The 14,655-nt window shown below is 29.4% G+C and overlaps 2 protein-coding genes across 7 annotated transcripts; one reads left to right on the top strand and one right to left on the bottom strand.

Moving 5' to 3' along the window:
• Nucleotides 1–463: 463 nt before the first annotated feature.
• On the bottom strand, nt 464–10,364 carry LOC122516728 (DENN domain-containing protein Crag). Of its 6 annotated transcripts, none has more exons than XM_043634784.1 (21): nt 10,062–10,364; nt 8,829–8,993; nt 8,379–8,743; nt 7,694–8,293; nt 6,918–7,504; nt 6,592–6,832; nt 6,229–6,499; nt 6,032–6,123; nt 5,654–5,904; nt 5,402–5,572; nt 5,205–5,333; nt 4,871–5,120; nt 4,622–4,772; nt 4,251–4,454; nt 3,836–4,057; nt 3,425–3,520; nt 3,007–3,254; nt 2,572–2,827; nt 2,094–2,498; nt 747–919; nt 464–600 (listed from the first exon to the last, which is right to left on the bottom strand). In XM_043634784.1, exons 3-21 carry the CDS (start codon nt 8,704–8,706, stop codon nt 464–466), a joined length of 4,812 nt encoding a protein of 1,603 aa, XP_043490719.1. In that variant the 5' UTR covers nt 8,707–8,743; nt 8,829–8,993; nt 10,062–10,364. The 6 variants fall into 6 exon arrangements, 5 of the variants coding, with proteins under 5 accessions (XP_043490719.1, XP_043490718.1, XP_043490716.1 ...); XM_043634783.1 differs by having other exon boundaries at nt 8,821–8,993; nt 9,111–10,352; XM_043634781.1 differs by having other exon boundaries at nt 9,111–10,352.
• A 106-nt stretch (nt 10,365–10,470) lies between these two features.
• LOC122516730 lies at nt 10,471–14,439 on the top strand. Its single transcript, XM_043634787.1, has 5 exons — nt 10,471–10,824; nt 10,973–11,220; nt 11,292–11,474; nt 11,581–14,054; nt 14,136–14,439. Exons 1-5 carry the CDS (start codon nt 10,576–10,578, stop codon nt 14,378–14,380), a joined length of 3,399 nt encoding a protein of 1,132 aa, XP_043490722.1. The 5' UTR covers nt 10,471–10,575; the 3' UTR covers nt 14,381–14,439.
• Nucleotides 14,440–14,655: the final 216 nt, after the last annotated feature.

The raw sequence follows: 14,655 nt of genomic DNA, 5'->3' as shown, positions 1-14,655 counted from the left end.
CTTTGCTATTTATAAATTCTTTGATACTTAGCATTTTTCTACATGGTACTCTTAGATTTAACGATGCATATGCATAGCTCGATTTTCATTGAATATGATTGAAAAAATAATTTCGTGTGAAAACGGAAATAGCATACATTATTAGATGTATATGTATCATTTTGAAAAAATCCTAAGTCATTAAATGTGTTGACATAATTACGTTACTTTTGACCCGCACGCACAACGAATAATAAAAATCATTAAAATAAAACAAACCATCACTTTCGTTAAAATAATGTAACAACATTTAGTTCATTATGATCTTTGTCACAATTGTTGTCACGATATTAGGAATTTTTGCGTGCGTTGTGCATTCAATCTTATAGATTTGATCTAAAGTCTATAATCTATTAAACTTTATCCCAAAATTTGTCACGAGTATTTTGTGGTTAACATAATACCCATTGCGTTCGATTATTTTTTAAACGATTAATTGTTTAAAATAATGTCTACAACATAGTGACATTAGGGACGGAGGGGCATCCTGCTTATGAAGTAGATGTTCTTCATTTTCCGTTAATCGTTCTAAAGCAGAACCGTACTGTTTATCGAAAACTCCTGAAAAATATAATTCAATTAAATGATTATATCAATGTAGTAAAACGAACGTATAAATTTAATATAAGAATTTAAGCAATTGAATATATATAAAACACATGCTATTTAGATATGCCTAGTTTAATTTTATCTTGAAAAAATTCTACCTTGGTGAATATTTCCTCCACCCACAGCAATAAATGCCAAAAACAAAATATCTCTATAAATAGAAAATGGAGCTTCTTCTTCAGATTGATTTTTACTCCTTTCCAAGGCCACCTTTTTAATAGGTTCTGTCAAGTCATTGCAACGTACGTATGATATTATCGTTTGCATTAATCTGAAAGTGTCAAGTTAATTAAAACTATAAACTATCTTTCTCGATAATCCATTTTACAGCATTGAATAATATTACCTTAAACTACGAGTTACGACTTATTAGACAGAAAATTTCAATTTTGCGAACATAAGAAAAATATTCTAGCATAATTTTATATTCCTTCAAATAAATTGATGCCAAAGAGTTAGTATAGAATCCCAGTTTGGATACATGGACGTCTGCAGGTGTTGAATGCATAAACCAAGCAGATACAGCCTCTCCTGTAATCGCAAAAATTCTAATCTTTCATTAAATATTTTTATATGTAACACACTTTACTGTGCAAATAATTTAGATTTATAACAATATAACTTTTACTTTAATTGATTTTCAAGGTACATTCCTACAGACGCCCATGCTGCTACAATAACAAGAAATGATGTGCACAAGTTCACGTGCCTATCTGATAATTAATTTTACATAATGTGATATGGATTATATACCAAGAGCATAAATTATGTTTTTCTAAGCAGTACAATTATTGTCATGCATTATTATTTTTCCTCATTTAAGTAGAATTAGTCTAACATACAAAACATCTTGACAGATATCTACAATGTGACAAATATATAATATAAAATAAAATATACAAAAAAAATATTTGATCTGTATGTCATGTATCACACTTGGAACAATACAACTTAATGCTCTTGTATAAAAACAGTCAAGTTTTCATTAAAACTTTGATACGCTTCTTATATACAACCTAGTGGCAGTTAAAGAACTTATTAATATACATTAAATTGTATAATACTTAGTATTGTTGCATATTTTATGCATGATCAATTTTGTATGTATAATTATTTTAAAATCCCTTAGAAATATGTAATCCCTAAAAATGAGCAATAAATAATATCTGAATAACACTTAATCGCTGTAATAACATTAATAGTCTTTGTTCTATACATAATTATTTGTATTTAAAAATAAATTCTATAATAAAATAGTATTTTAAAACAAACTTAATCAAATAAAAGGAAATTATATTAATCTCAAAAAATGTGTAACTCCTATTTCTACTGAAAAATATTACACATATAATATAACGAAAGCTGCCAACTCAATACGTTTACATTCAATATATAATTTTAGAAGCCATGCTAATATCGTATACAAAAAGTATAGCAATTCTTACGTTCGATCTTCTGTAGTATTCAGTTTCCACTGTAGATACATCGGTAATCGACCCATATGAATTCTCTCGTTATCCCACATTGTTCTTATACTCACATAATTAGAGTTGCTTTGTAATTGTTTGTTTGCATCATTATGCAACCAAAGATCAGAGAGATGACTTGTTAAATTAATTCTTTCAAAATACCATATTAGATTCCAATATACTATTGGATGTTCTTCTATGAATATATGTCGGGTTAAACATACATCACCTTCCTGACTTAATACACTCTCTAATTCTTTTCTTAAAACCAATGGATTTAGATATGGTATCGTAATTGGTTCCAGTTGCTCCCTCGGTTTATCCGAAAGTTCAATTAAAGCTCCCATCAAAGGATCACTGCTTTTTTCATTCGTTTTACATCTTAATAAACAAAAATACACATATGCTTAACATTTTATAATAACTATGTTATGATATATTTATTTTTGTATACCTGTAATCTAATATAGTAACTGTAAGAAGGGGGACGGTGGCCTTGTCACAATACTGACAAACGGTATTTAAGTTAGAATCTTCTGGTTGCCATCCTGCCATTATTTCTTCATCATAAAGTATTGCAGCACAATGATGGCATCTGCTAGCACTTGAAAGGACAAATTCAATAGCAGCACGTTCTTCTAACTCTCTAGAGCCTTTGGGATATAAACATTCCCCAAGTTCATACAGATATACATCTAAAGTCCCATCACCTATTTAAAACAAAACATCATCCACATTGCAAGAATAAAAACAAGTATTACAACATCTCCTTAGTCAGTCATAATATTTGCATCAATAGAACACATGTACATTTGTTATTGTATATGCAATTATCTCTGTTATTTCTTCTAACTAAGAAGATGTCAGATGTCGATTATATATAACGCACCAGACAATCTGGCGGATACTTCATTTCGATCTTGCAAGGATCCATCAGTACAAGAATCTAATGATTCGTGTGATATTCCACATCCTAATTTTTGATCGCGTTCTTTAAGTTTAACGGGAGTACTAGTTGCAGATATAGCTTCTTTTATTTCGTCAAACTTTTTAGCAACGCTGGTTGCAGCTGATTTCAAACTGTTCAAGCCACCCAATATTATTTCATTGGATCTTTTTCCAGTCAAGCCTGATGGACTAGAAAAATATATAGAATTATTGATAATAAAAGAGATGTGAGAATTATTATTACAAACACTGCCTGGATGTACAGTCTTTTCTTATTAAAATGAAATAGTGCATAACTAAATAAAAAATTATACTTAAGCAATTTCTGTTTCTTTAAAATGAGCATTGATATCACATACCTGATATAACTGGATAGACTAAGAGATTCGATGAGTTGATTTGACGATATTAATTCCTTATTTTTAGTAAATGCTAACCCACTGGCTGAGTATCGTCTACATTAATAAATGATACAAGAACTCAAAACAAACATGCAAAATAATAATGAAAAGAAAATCAAATTAAATTTAGAATGAAAAGACTGAATGAGAAACTACATTACCTGATAAATTAAATATATACAAAAATATTAATTAATTATAAGATAGTACAAGCATTCTCCTATATACTTTGTTTCATATTTATTTTTCATTTATAAATTTTACTTTGTTTTTATTTTCATTGTGTGTATATTAATCTTTTTTTTTACAAATCTATGTTCAATGTATATTAGAAAATACTTGTATCTTAAATATAATTGTCTGCCTTACCCAAAACTAAGTTTTAAACTGGATCCTAGGCTAGATAAACTAGATGTCACGCTGTCCTTTTGCGACCAAAGACTGCTTATTTCCAGTCTCTCTTTTTCTCTCTCCTCACCTGGTGGTGCTACTGAATGAGGCATCGTTTCGCTCCTTTGTAAATTACCACTTACTGTTGTACTACTTTCATCTACTGCTTGATGAAATGTTGCACTCCGTGGTAAATTATTACTGAAAATAATTTGCAAGTCTCACAAATAAAAAAGAAAAATGCGATAAAAGCACTAATATGTAAATAAAGCAATTAATAAAGTATATCGTGTGAGAACTATAATTATATTTTATATTTAAAATGAATATTTTCTTTATATAGCAGTGATCATGCCACATTAGTTTTAACTAGATAATATGACATTTGGTATACCTTCTAAATAAAAGTGGTCCACCTGGTCTTTCTTCAACAGTATTATTCAAAACTGTTAAAGTACTAGTTGAGCAATTGGAGTCATTTTCCTCAGAAGGCGATACAACTGGCGTTTCATCATTAATTAGAGCCCCCAATGGATCATTTTCAGTAACAGGTGTTCGTACAGGACTCTTCAATGGCGATTCGGTACTGCGTACTATTCTATACCAGCACCGTAACATAGTATCATCAATGCAAGCTTTTTAGAAGTATAATACGCAGATAGCAGTTATTTTTATACATGCATATTTCGTGCATAACATAAACGATACATAATCATCCTGTTGGATACATCCAAAACTAATGATAATTATTATTCTGTATAATACCTTGGATTACTAAAAGAACGATTTAATTTCTCTGATTGCACCATATTCGGCAACGCTTGATCTTTTACGATACTGTTTTGTCTAAGAAGCTTAGTTTTCAATTCATATGATCCAAATCCTGGTAAATCAGGCACAGAACTACCTTTTGTTGCTGTAAAACAAAAAAAAAACAAAGAATTTAATATTAAATAATATTTATTTTCTTACATTTTTTTAAATATATATTTTTATAAATAATAAATGACTTACAGTCACTATGAGCAGCTTCTGTATCTTGAGAATGACTACTATCAAGGCTAGATCTGGAAAGAGCGTGTTCCATTTCCTCGGTTATTCCGTCAGTATTTAAAAAATCAACATTGGAATTATGTCTTCTTCTAGCACCTTTCCTACCAGCCTTTTTAAACAAAGCTGCCCCAACAATAACATTTCGTAATTTATTCCACATTAACTGACTTGAATTTGTCATATCAGAAGGCCATGTTGCTTCAAGGACAGCCTGCAATAATAAAAAAAAATAGTATATTAATATAATATATATATATAATGTATATTATAATGTATAATTGAAAAGATCACGAACTTTATTATAAAATCCATATGTTAGGGCATTTGGCTGTACACCGCTACGTTTCATGTGAAATAATAACTTAACAGCTAATACTGGTTGTCCATATACTCCACAAAGTTGCATCATAGCTCTGTAACAAACCTATAAACAAATGCAATGTTTATTCGTCCTTTATATCAAATATATACATTCATACTATTATATAATACCTCTTCCATAGGATCAAGATGTAATTTTTGCATACGAACTAATAATTCATATGCTTGATGCAAAATTGCAGCTGGTTGACTGGAAGCCTGTAACATTGCTGGTAAATGTAGAAACCAAAGACTATAACATGTTCCAAGTAAACATCTAGCCCATCTATCAGGCATTGCTGCCTGTAAATAAAATAAATAATATCAAAAAATATTTTAGGAATTTAATCAATAATTTGCATATAATTGTTAACTATCATTTACCTGTTTTCGCGCCATTTTCTGAGCTACTTTTATTTCATGTTTAGTCCTACGTGCCATAGGACTTCCAGGTACAATTCCAAAAGCATTTAAAGCTGGATTCCTTAAATTAAAATTTTTTTCAGGCCTCATTAATTCAGAATTTAATTTAAACGTTCTATATATAAAAGGTCCTTGATTTGGTCCTGCCTCAGGAGGAGGTATGAATACTGTACGTTCGCTATGTTGAGATTCATCCAATTCCAAGAGTGTAACTACAAATTTTAAAAATAAAATAAAGTTTTTCATCTTATATATTTATGATAATGATAAAATAAATGTCTATTAATATATAAATATTATAGGAATATAAAAAATATAAAGTAACACAAATTTTTCTACCATTCTCTTCCTCCACACGTTCAGTACATTCATCAAAAAAAGCTAGGCCAGCCATATCCATATCAGATACAAAACTTCTTTCTTCTATGAATCTAAGAGTAATTATTGAAAAATTAATATCAAAAACAAAAATATATTAAATACAAAAACAAAGATATCTAGTAAAAATAGTACATTAACTTTTACATATTAATTACCTTATGAACATTTGAGTTCTAACAAGCATATTATAAAATTTTGCATGAGCCTTATCACGACTTCTTAAAAATTCTTGCATATTAAATAAACTTGTTGGATCTGTTGATCCTACAGTAGGAGCCTTTGTAATTGGTAATAAGAAAGATCGATAGCCTTTTAAAATAGTAGCAGTGAATTTTAAAAAAGCATCTTGTATTTCAAGTTCTAATGCTTGTTCTTTTTGTTTTTGTTGAAATTCTTTATCTACACTAAAATCACCATGTTCTTGATCTGAAATGTCAAATATATATAAAAATAGTTATAATCACTTACAAATTATTTCACAAGTTAACCATTAAGAAATGTATATAATTTATGATTACCTTTTTGAGAAGAATATATCTTTCCAAGAGAGGTTAATTTTGAATAGAGATGTTCTAAACAATTTCTAAGCTGTCTAGCTGCCTTCTTAGGGAGTAATTTTACATTCAAATATTTCTTGTCATCGCAAATGGCTATATTATTTGTATCAAGATTGACACAATTAACATCAGATGGTGGATCATATAAATCGAAAAACCTGGAGTCAACACCAATCAAAAATGGTAGCGGTGCGTGCAAGACCTGTAATTTACATATTAAAATTTTAAATTAAATTAGTAATGTATGGTAAATCATTTTTGGGAGTTTAATTGATAATAAAATATACCTCGGCTAAACCTAATGGACAGAGTGGTATATACGGGCATTGCCATTTGAATGGAAACAAAATCATTGCAATAGCTTCACTCACTGAAGTTAGCACATCAGGCCGTAATGAATGAACCAATATTTTTTGCTCTGTTAATATTAGGAGCAATATCAATAAGCAATTATCAGGGCCCAAATTTATTAATAATTGCCTAAAACTGGCACCAGATCTAGGCAAAACTAAATCTTCTGGTTGAGTCAAGATTAGCCTATCTTTACTGCTAAGTTGCACAAGAATTCTAGATCTTTGTGGACTTGGGAAAGGTATATCACACAAAAAATAAGAAATATACTTTTCTATAGAAACATTTTGAGGTTTTCCATTGACCATACTATGCAGAAAGACTAGAAATTTTTCAAATGTATCAAAAAATGGCCAATGCGATAATATACATATTGACTTGCTGATATTTAATGACTGACTGCTAGGATCTGTAAATTGTAATTTTGCCCATTGGGATATATTAAGCTTCTTAAGTATTCCGTATTTTCTGAACATTTTTGCTTTTGATTGATGAAATTCCTCCGTTAATTCAATACTATCAGCTGAAATGCACATTAAACAGTTACATTTAAAATAACTAAAAATGTTTTTCTAATAAAAAAAAATAAATAAAAGAATGCATTTTATATATTAGTTGTTATCAGCATATATTATACTACAATATATTTCATGCAACCATGCTTAATTAATAGAAAAACTTAAAAAATTTATAAGTACCAAAAATCACATACTATTATTTTTTGTATTTTCCTCTATATCTTCCATATCCAAATTTCCTTTACAGCTTAGAGCATCTGGTGGTAATGTAAACTCTTCATAAAACGTTATAGCCGAGCCATATATTTTTTGTGCAGCATCCGAGACTGTTAAAACAAATGTTGAAAATAATGACTTAGGCTTGCAAGCCATTTTTGGCCAACATTCTATGGTTGCTCCCATAGGTAAACAAAACATGGCAACTGAATTTGGAAAAACGAAGCTGTTATAATCAGTTGTAGGATACTTATAAAGTATTGCTGGTTTGAACGATATAAGATTAGCACGATTCATGGATTTCTTGTAGCATAAGAATACATCACTGCCCAACATTCCCTTATTTAAATTCTTATTAATAACACAGAATGCATGTGGAGGAGTTTCCCCTTTGTTTTTCAAAATAACACATATATCAGTAACAACAAGAGAATTGCAAGGCATTTTTTGACTTGCTCGTCTATATGTTACAAAAATTTTTGAAGTTGAATTGTTTACGTTCGCTATGTGTCCTTTGGGAGTTTCTAATACCATTTGTGCATCCTGCATTATACGTTCTTTCCCTTCATATATTACACCTTTAAAAATCACATATTTCACATCATACTTGATATAATTTTAATAATTTCTGTGGTCATTAATAATTTAAAATAAAAAAATTACCAATATCAACTAAAGGTGGTTTATCCCGACCTCTCCTATAGCATAAATAACATTCATTTGTTCGTAAGCTGCCATGATTTAAATCAGCTGGGATACCGGACACGGTATATTCTAACAATGTATAACCTTCAGGACAATGTTCGCCCAAAGCTGGAAAAATGACAGCGAGATCTGTGATGGGTGGTTGCATATGTATATCTTTCAAATGCGTTCCTTCTTGACACCAATCTTCTAATTCATCATTAACTTCATTCTCCCCTATAATGTCGTCGTTATGACCAGGTAGGCCAGCGACAACAAAATAATCTGCTACTCTCCTTTCATCCATTGCAAACTTTTTCTTTAATAATTAATATTTTATATATCTAAAAGATAGCATATATCAATTATTTATATTTATATATTTATCTGTGTATAATAGATTATCAATAAAAAAAATTACTAATATACATTTATACAAGTTTTGAAGATCAACCATTGATCTTATATCCTTTTAATCATAGTCATTCCAATGTCTTTTCAAGCGACAAAATCATTTTTATTAGATACTTCTTATTGTTCTTATTACTTTTATCTCATACAATATATTTTTCATTAAAACGGTTTGAGTACTATCTGTAACAGTGTAATAATTACAACCAAGTATCAATAATGCGATTTACATTACATAAATTCCTATTTTTGTGACAAAAATAAAACTTCATTTAAATTCATTTTTATCTAATCACTTACTTCATTTTTACTATTAAAATCGCAGTTGATCACTAAACTTTAAAATACTACATTTATAATATCTACGTTTCAATAAAACTTTTTTCTTGTTATTCCTTTTGTTAATGCAACACTATTACACGCACTATCTATTTTGTGTTGAATTGTTGACTTATCTTTATTTTTTATTTTTAAATCATAATTTAATCATGATCATAAGTGAAACAAAGAGCTCATATTATTCTTTAAAAGAAGAAAGTAATAAAAATTCCCTTGATGAAATCGCATTACGTTTTAATCAATAAACTTACGAAAACTATAAATGTAGAAAATTTACCACTGCTGCAACAACTTTTTCCACTAATCGTGATAAGATTATCGAAAAGCGTAAAGATAAATTAGAAATTAAAAATCAATCTATCTTTCCTCGTGTTTACATTCACAATTAAAAAAGACTTAGATTCGAAACGTGCTTTTAAAATAAAAGTCAGGTTAGACGTTAGATACAACAGTCTCGAGAGAGAATATCGTCGTGGTTAAACACTGTTGCTATCAAACAATTTATACGCGCATCAAAGTACACCTTCAAGTTTTCCCTTTCTTTTTTGTTTTTTTTTTTTTCTTTTAGACGATAATATACACTTGAAAAAATTCAGAGAATCATAAAGTAGAGAAGTGGGTTTTAAAAATAAAGAAAACTTTGTCTCTCGAATGGCTATACATTCTGATCGGCAAAATGGCTGTGTATGTTGATCTAAATTGACATTACTACGACGGAGCGAATTTTTTTTTCTTTTATTACTCTGGCAAGATTTCTTCGAGATAAAAAGATGACACGTATTTGTAACACGTTTGACGTCTTTAATACGTAATTAAGCCATTTGAGATTGCATATACTGTGTGGTTATTGTTCCTTTTTTATTCTTTTCTTTTTTTATCTTTTTTGTTCGTTTGCATTAATTTCAAACTTACTGCGACAAAAAAGATCCAGTTAATGTTATACAGTTGAAAAATGATTATATCGAAACTTTGTTAATATACATCAATTGTTATTGTTAAATTTACTCATTCGTATATATCATTAAATAATTTATTATTTAGCATCATTTTATTTCGCATCGTCAATGAAATCATCTGTATTTAGAGAGTAAATCGGTTAAACGTTTCACGTCGAAACTATTTGATTTGTACGAATAAGAATATACAGCTTTTACCCAATAAAATTAGTTCTTAATCTAAAGTAACCGTCTTTAAAAGGAAAGTTTCGAGAAATTGCACTAGAATCAACTAGAATCGAAAGTTTTAGTCATATGCGTGACAGCGCTTCGTACTCGCGAGGTAGATGGCGCTTTGTACGCATGAGGTAGATGTCGCTTGTGAATTAAATAAAAACATTAAATTATCGTAGTCATCTTTCGTTCAACAGTTCAATAATTCAAATGTATTTGTTGAGAGTCGTAAACATATTAACTGCATATAATTAATTATGTTTTTAGCTTTATTTCATGTATTTTATTTTTTTGGAAAGTATGTATATGGTAGTTATTTTAACAAAAAAACAGAGGATGTGAAAATGCCACACATTACATCAAAAGTAACTTATACAACAGATCCTGATACACTCGACGATTACTCACCTCCAAATATAAGATTTCATCCGCCAGCTTATATCCAAAGATATAATAAAGTAATTGAAATACTTAACAGTGATAAATACAATGGCAAGATACGAAAGGTCCGATATCTCAATTATATGCTTTTCATAGTTATTTAACTTATTTATTTTGTATTAATTGCGAATCATATAGCTTTTATTAAAATTTCTTAATAGTGTTCCCTTTGGAAAGATATTTGTTAATTTTATGAAGTTTATCACATTATAGGTTGTAGATTTTGGCTGTGCAGAGCTTAATTTTTTTGTTCGTCTCAAAAGTATTCCCGAATTAGAAGAAATATTATGTGTAGACGTTGATAGATCTGTTCTTGAAGCTAACAAAGACAAAGTTAAGCCATTATTTTGTGATCATTTACATTGTCGAAGTAAACCTCTTGTAGTTCATGTTTATGAGGGAAGTGTTGCAGACAACGACAAAATACTAGAGAAAACTGATGCTGTCATCTGTATAGAATTGTGCGTTATTATCAATAATAATTATTTTTTAAACCTATTTGTATTAAAATGTAGTAACCAAAATTTTGTAGGATCGAACATTTGTATCCTGATACAATAATAGATTTTGAATTTAACATCTTTGGTTGCATCAAACCTAAAGTAGTCTTTATAACCACGCCAAATGCAGACTTTAATGTATTATTTAACAATTTCTCTGGACTTAGACATTATGATCATAAGTTTGAATGGACTAGAGAACAATTTCAAGATTGGTAAACTTTTTACACTTTCTAATTACCTATACTGTAGTTAGAGTATGTATAAACGCGTTAATAAGCAAACTTTACTAAACTTTCAAAAAATTACATTTATTTGTAGGGCGCATAATATTGCTTTAAGATATTCAGATTATCAAGTGACATTTCATGGTATTGGTAATGGGCCAAAAGGTACAGAGCACTTAGGTGCTTCTACTCAAATGGCTATTTTTCATCGTAATAGCGAAGAGAATAGTTCAGAATTATTAAGCGTTGATAATTTATTTAAACTGGTAACTTTGGAAAATTATCCATTTACAATTGACAACCGTTCGGAAGAACAAAAAATTTTAGATGAAGTCAATTATCATATGAGTCGATCTGCCAATTATGATAATTCAGAAGGAGAATTATCGCTTAAGACTTTAGTCTCATTATTAAAGAAATTTAATGTTACAATAGAATCCTTGAGAACAATCTTAGAAGAAGGGGGATGGCCCATTATTGATCGTGAAGAAGGTCCTGTTATATTTATCTCAGACCAGCCAAATACCATCGAAGATGATTTTTTAGATGAAAATAGATTATCTAAAGAATTGGAAACATCCGTAGATTATAATGAATACACAAATTTAGAGGACTTTAATCATTATTGGCCTTCTGAAAACTGGGATGAAGAATTAAGTTTTGTTATACCTCAGAATAATTCTATCGTAGAAGATAGTAATACTTATCTGTATGATGCTGAACGTGAATTATCAAATATTAATAATCCTTCTGATAGAGCAAATTTTAATGAATTTTCTGTTGATCTATCAAGTAATTCAATTTTGCGACATAATGATACATCATCTCATAAAATAAACTCTTATATGCTGTCTGATAGTGGTACAGCTAGTTATTCAAATGCACATAATGAAAATAATACATTTAGAAAACCTACTGGAAAAGTACATAGGACATTAGATTATCATCATTCTACATCAGTATTATCTACTTCAATATCGCCTCAACCACTATTAGTTCATTTGGATCAATTAAACAGTTCTTATAGCGATGATGTAATTACAGATAAAAATATGTCATGTACGTCATTGCTAAATAATACTTTTTATTCATTAGACATATTGAGAGATGAATCCGTTGATTTGGAAAAAGCAACTGCTTCCAATTGCATGCATTTTAATACATCTTCAAATGAAAAAGTATCAGAATGCACAAATTATCTCCAGAATGAAATTGGTGAATGTTATGAAGAAAATGTTACAGAACTTAAGCAAGTAAATATGGAGAAAAACAATGTTGATTATGAAGATCACTTTGTTCTTGAAGATTGTGCATCTGCATTAAGTACAAATCTGCCGCAATACACAAGTTCACCGCGAGTTGTTACAAAAACAAGAGAAACAAGTTTTAGTCATAAATCGTCAGAGTTTGACAATGTAAGTAAAAGTAATATATCAAAAACCCTACAATTGGTCAATCAACGGGTACTTTCTAATGACGTAGTAAGTATTTGTCAAACTTCTCCAAAAGATTTTAATAATACTAATGTATCGACTATTTCGAGTCTACCTATGAACGACAGTTATAATACTATAATAAAATGCGATAAGACTGAAAACGAACTTATAATTTTCTCAAAAAAAGATGACTTAGAAAATATGTCTTCAGATAAAATTACTTCAAATAACGATATTTCCGTCGAAATGAGTAATTTGAATAGAAAAATATTAATTTCAGAAAGAGATCATGCGATTATAACACAGGAATCAAATATAAAGGCTATCGATAATATAAATGAAAATAAAAGAAAGTTATTTTCAGTGAAAACATACTCATCACTTCCGGCATACCCAAGTACCACAGATTCACTATATGAAGAGAATGCGTTTAAATCTTTTCAATTTACATCCCTTCCGAATACTGATAAGTCTGATAAAGAAAAATGTATTAGCCTTCCATGTCCCAAAGAAAATAGTGATCTTATATTACAATCTGAGAAAACAGAAAATGTAAATAGTATTCAATCTGAAACATGCTCAATAAGTACTGTTGCTAAATGTAAGGATTATCCAAACAGTTTTATTGCAAAGGGTATAAAATGTTCAGGTAACATTGTAGAAATAAAGCCTAATTCTCCAGACCCTTTAGAAACACCCCCGAATAGTTGGTCTCCAGAAATTATGGATTCTGGATATCCAAACACTGCATCAGCACAAGACATGACACCAGAATATGATCTTTCTAGTATAGCACATGATCAAATACCTGATTCAGAATCTCCAAGTGTAGCGGAAGCACCACAATTTGCATATCCGGAACCAGTGATAATAGAAAATGGTGATCTTGCCAATAATAATAGGGATGGTGAAGGTAATAATATGATGGCTGTGGCTGATAACGACATCGAAAATCTACAACCTTTCATTAATGTTTTGGAGAATGATCTTGAAAATGAAAATGACATTTATGTTGTTGAAAATGGCTTTCCTGTATGGCTATTAAGAATATTAGAAATGGCTAATCCAATAGATATTGACGGGCATATTTTAAGAGATCATAGAGAATTAATTCCCCTTGATTTCATAGAAGGTAAATAATAAAATACTTGTTTTTAGATAATCGAAAGCGCATAAGATGTTTTTACGGTTTACATACGTTATATATATTTAGGCGACGCAGAATATTTGGGTATAGATGACGATGAAGGTTTTGATAGAAATTCCTCGATAGGAGACAGCGATCAAAATAACGACGAAATATCCAGTAATATTTCGGACGCGAATCATATTGAATATAATAACGAAATAATGTATGACACAGACAGCGACGAGAGTAACAATGTAGAAAACATCGTTCATGCACATTGTACAAATAGAAATGCTGATAATGATGAATGGGAAATAGAAAATACGTGATACTGTTGAGAAAAAAATCCTAACATATCATCATCATTAATTTCTAATTATATAATTTTTCGAGAATTTAATTCATAAAACGAAAGATAATAACAAATATTTTACATTTATGTTCCATGCATTTTTTTTTTTAAATATTATTCTTTAATATAATTAATTTGAATTTATTTGTTGAGTTTATATACATTTAAGATGATTGAAAAGATCCGTTTAAGATGATCCATATAAATATATTGAAATTATGAGTGATATGATTATATTTTTCAAATGAAAGT

Source organism: Polistes fuscatus, unplaced genomic scaffold (assembly GCF_010416935.1).
Source record: "Polistes fuscatus isolate 324 unplaced genomic scaffold, CU_Pfus_HIC Scaffold2, whole genome shotgun sequence".
NCBI lineage: Eukaryota > Metazoa > Arthropoda > Insecta > Hymenoptera > Vespidae > Polistes > Polistes fuscatus.
Note: the sequence above shows the minus strand (reverse complement) of the source record. Positions and strands in the feature narration are given on the sequence as shown.

Coding starts and splice junctions, on each gene's coding strand:
- LOC122516730 (XM_043634787.1), top strand. CDS start 10,576: ATGTTTTTAGCTTTATTTCATGTATTTTATTTTTTTGGAAAGTATGTA. Junction 10,825..10,972: donor ACAATGGCAAGATACGAAAG/GTCCGATATCTC, acceptor ATCACATTATAG/GTTGTAGATTTTGGCTGTGC. Junction 11,475..11,580: donor AGAGAACAATTTCAAGATTG/GTAAACTTTTTA, acceptor ATTTATTTGTAG/GGCGCATAATATTGCTTTAA.
- LOC122516728 (XM_043634784.1), bottom strand. CDS start 8,706: ATGGATGAAAGGAGAGTAGCAGATTATTTTGTTGTCGCTGGCCTACCT. Junction 6,500..6,591: donor GATATATTCTTCTCAAAAAG/GTAATCATAAAT, acceptor TTGACATTTCAG/ATCAAGAACATGGTGATTTT. Junction 3,521..3,835: donor AGTTTAAAACTTAGTTTTGG/GTAAGGCAGACA, acceptor TTATTAATGTAG/ACGATACTCAGCCAGTGGGT.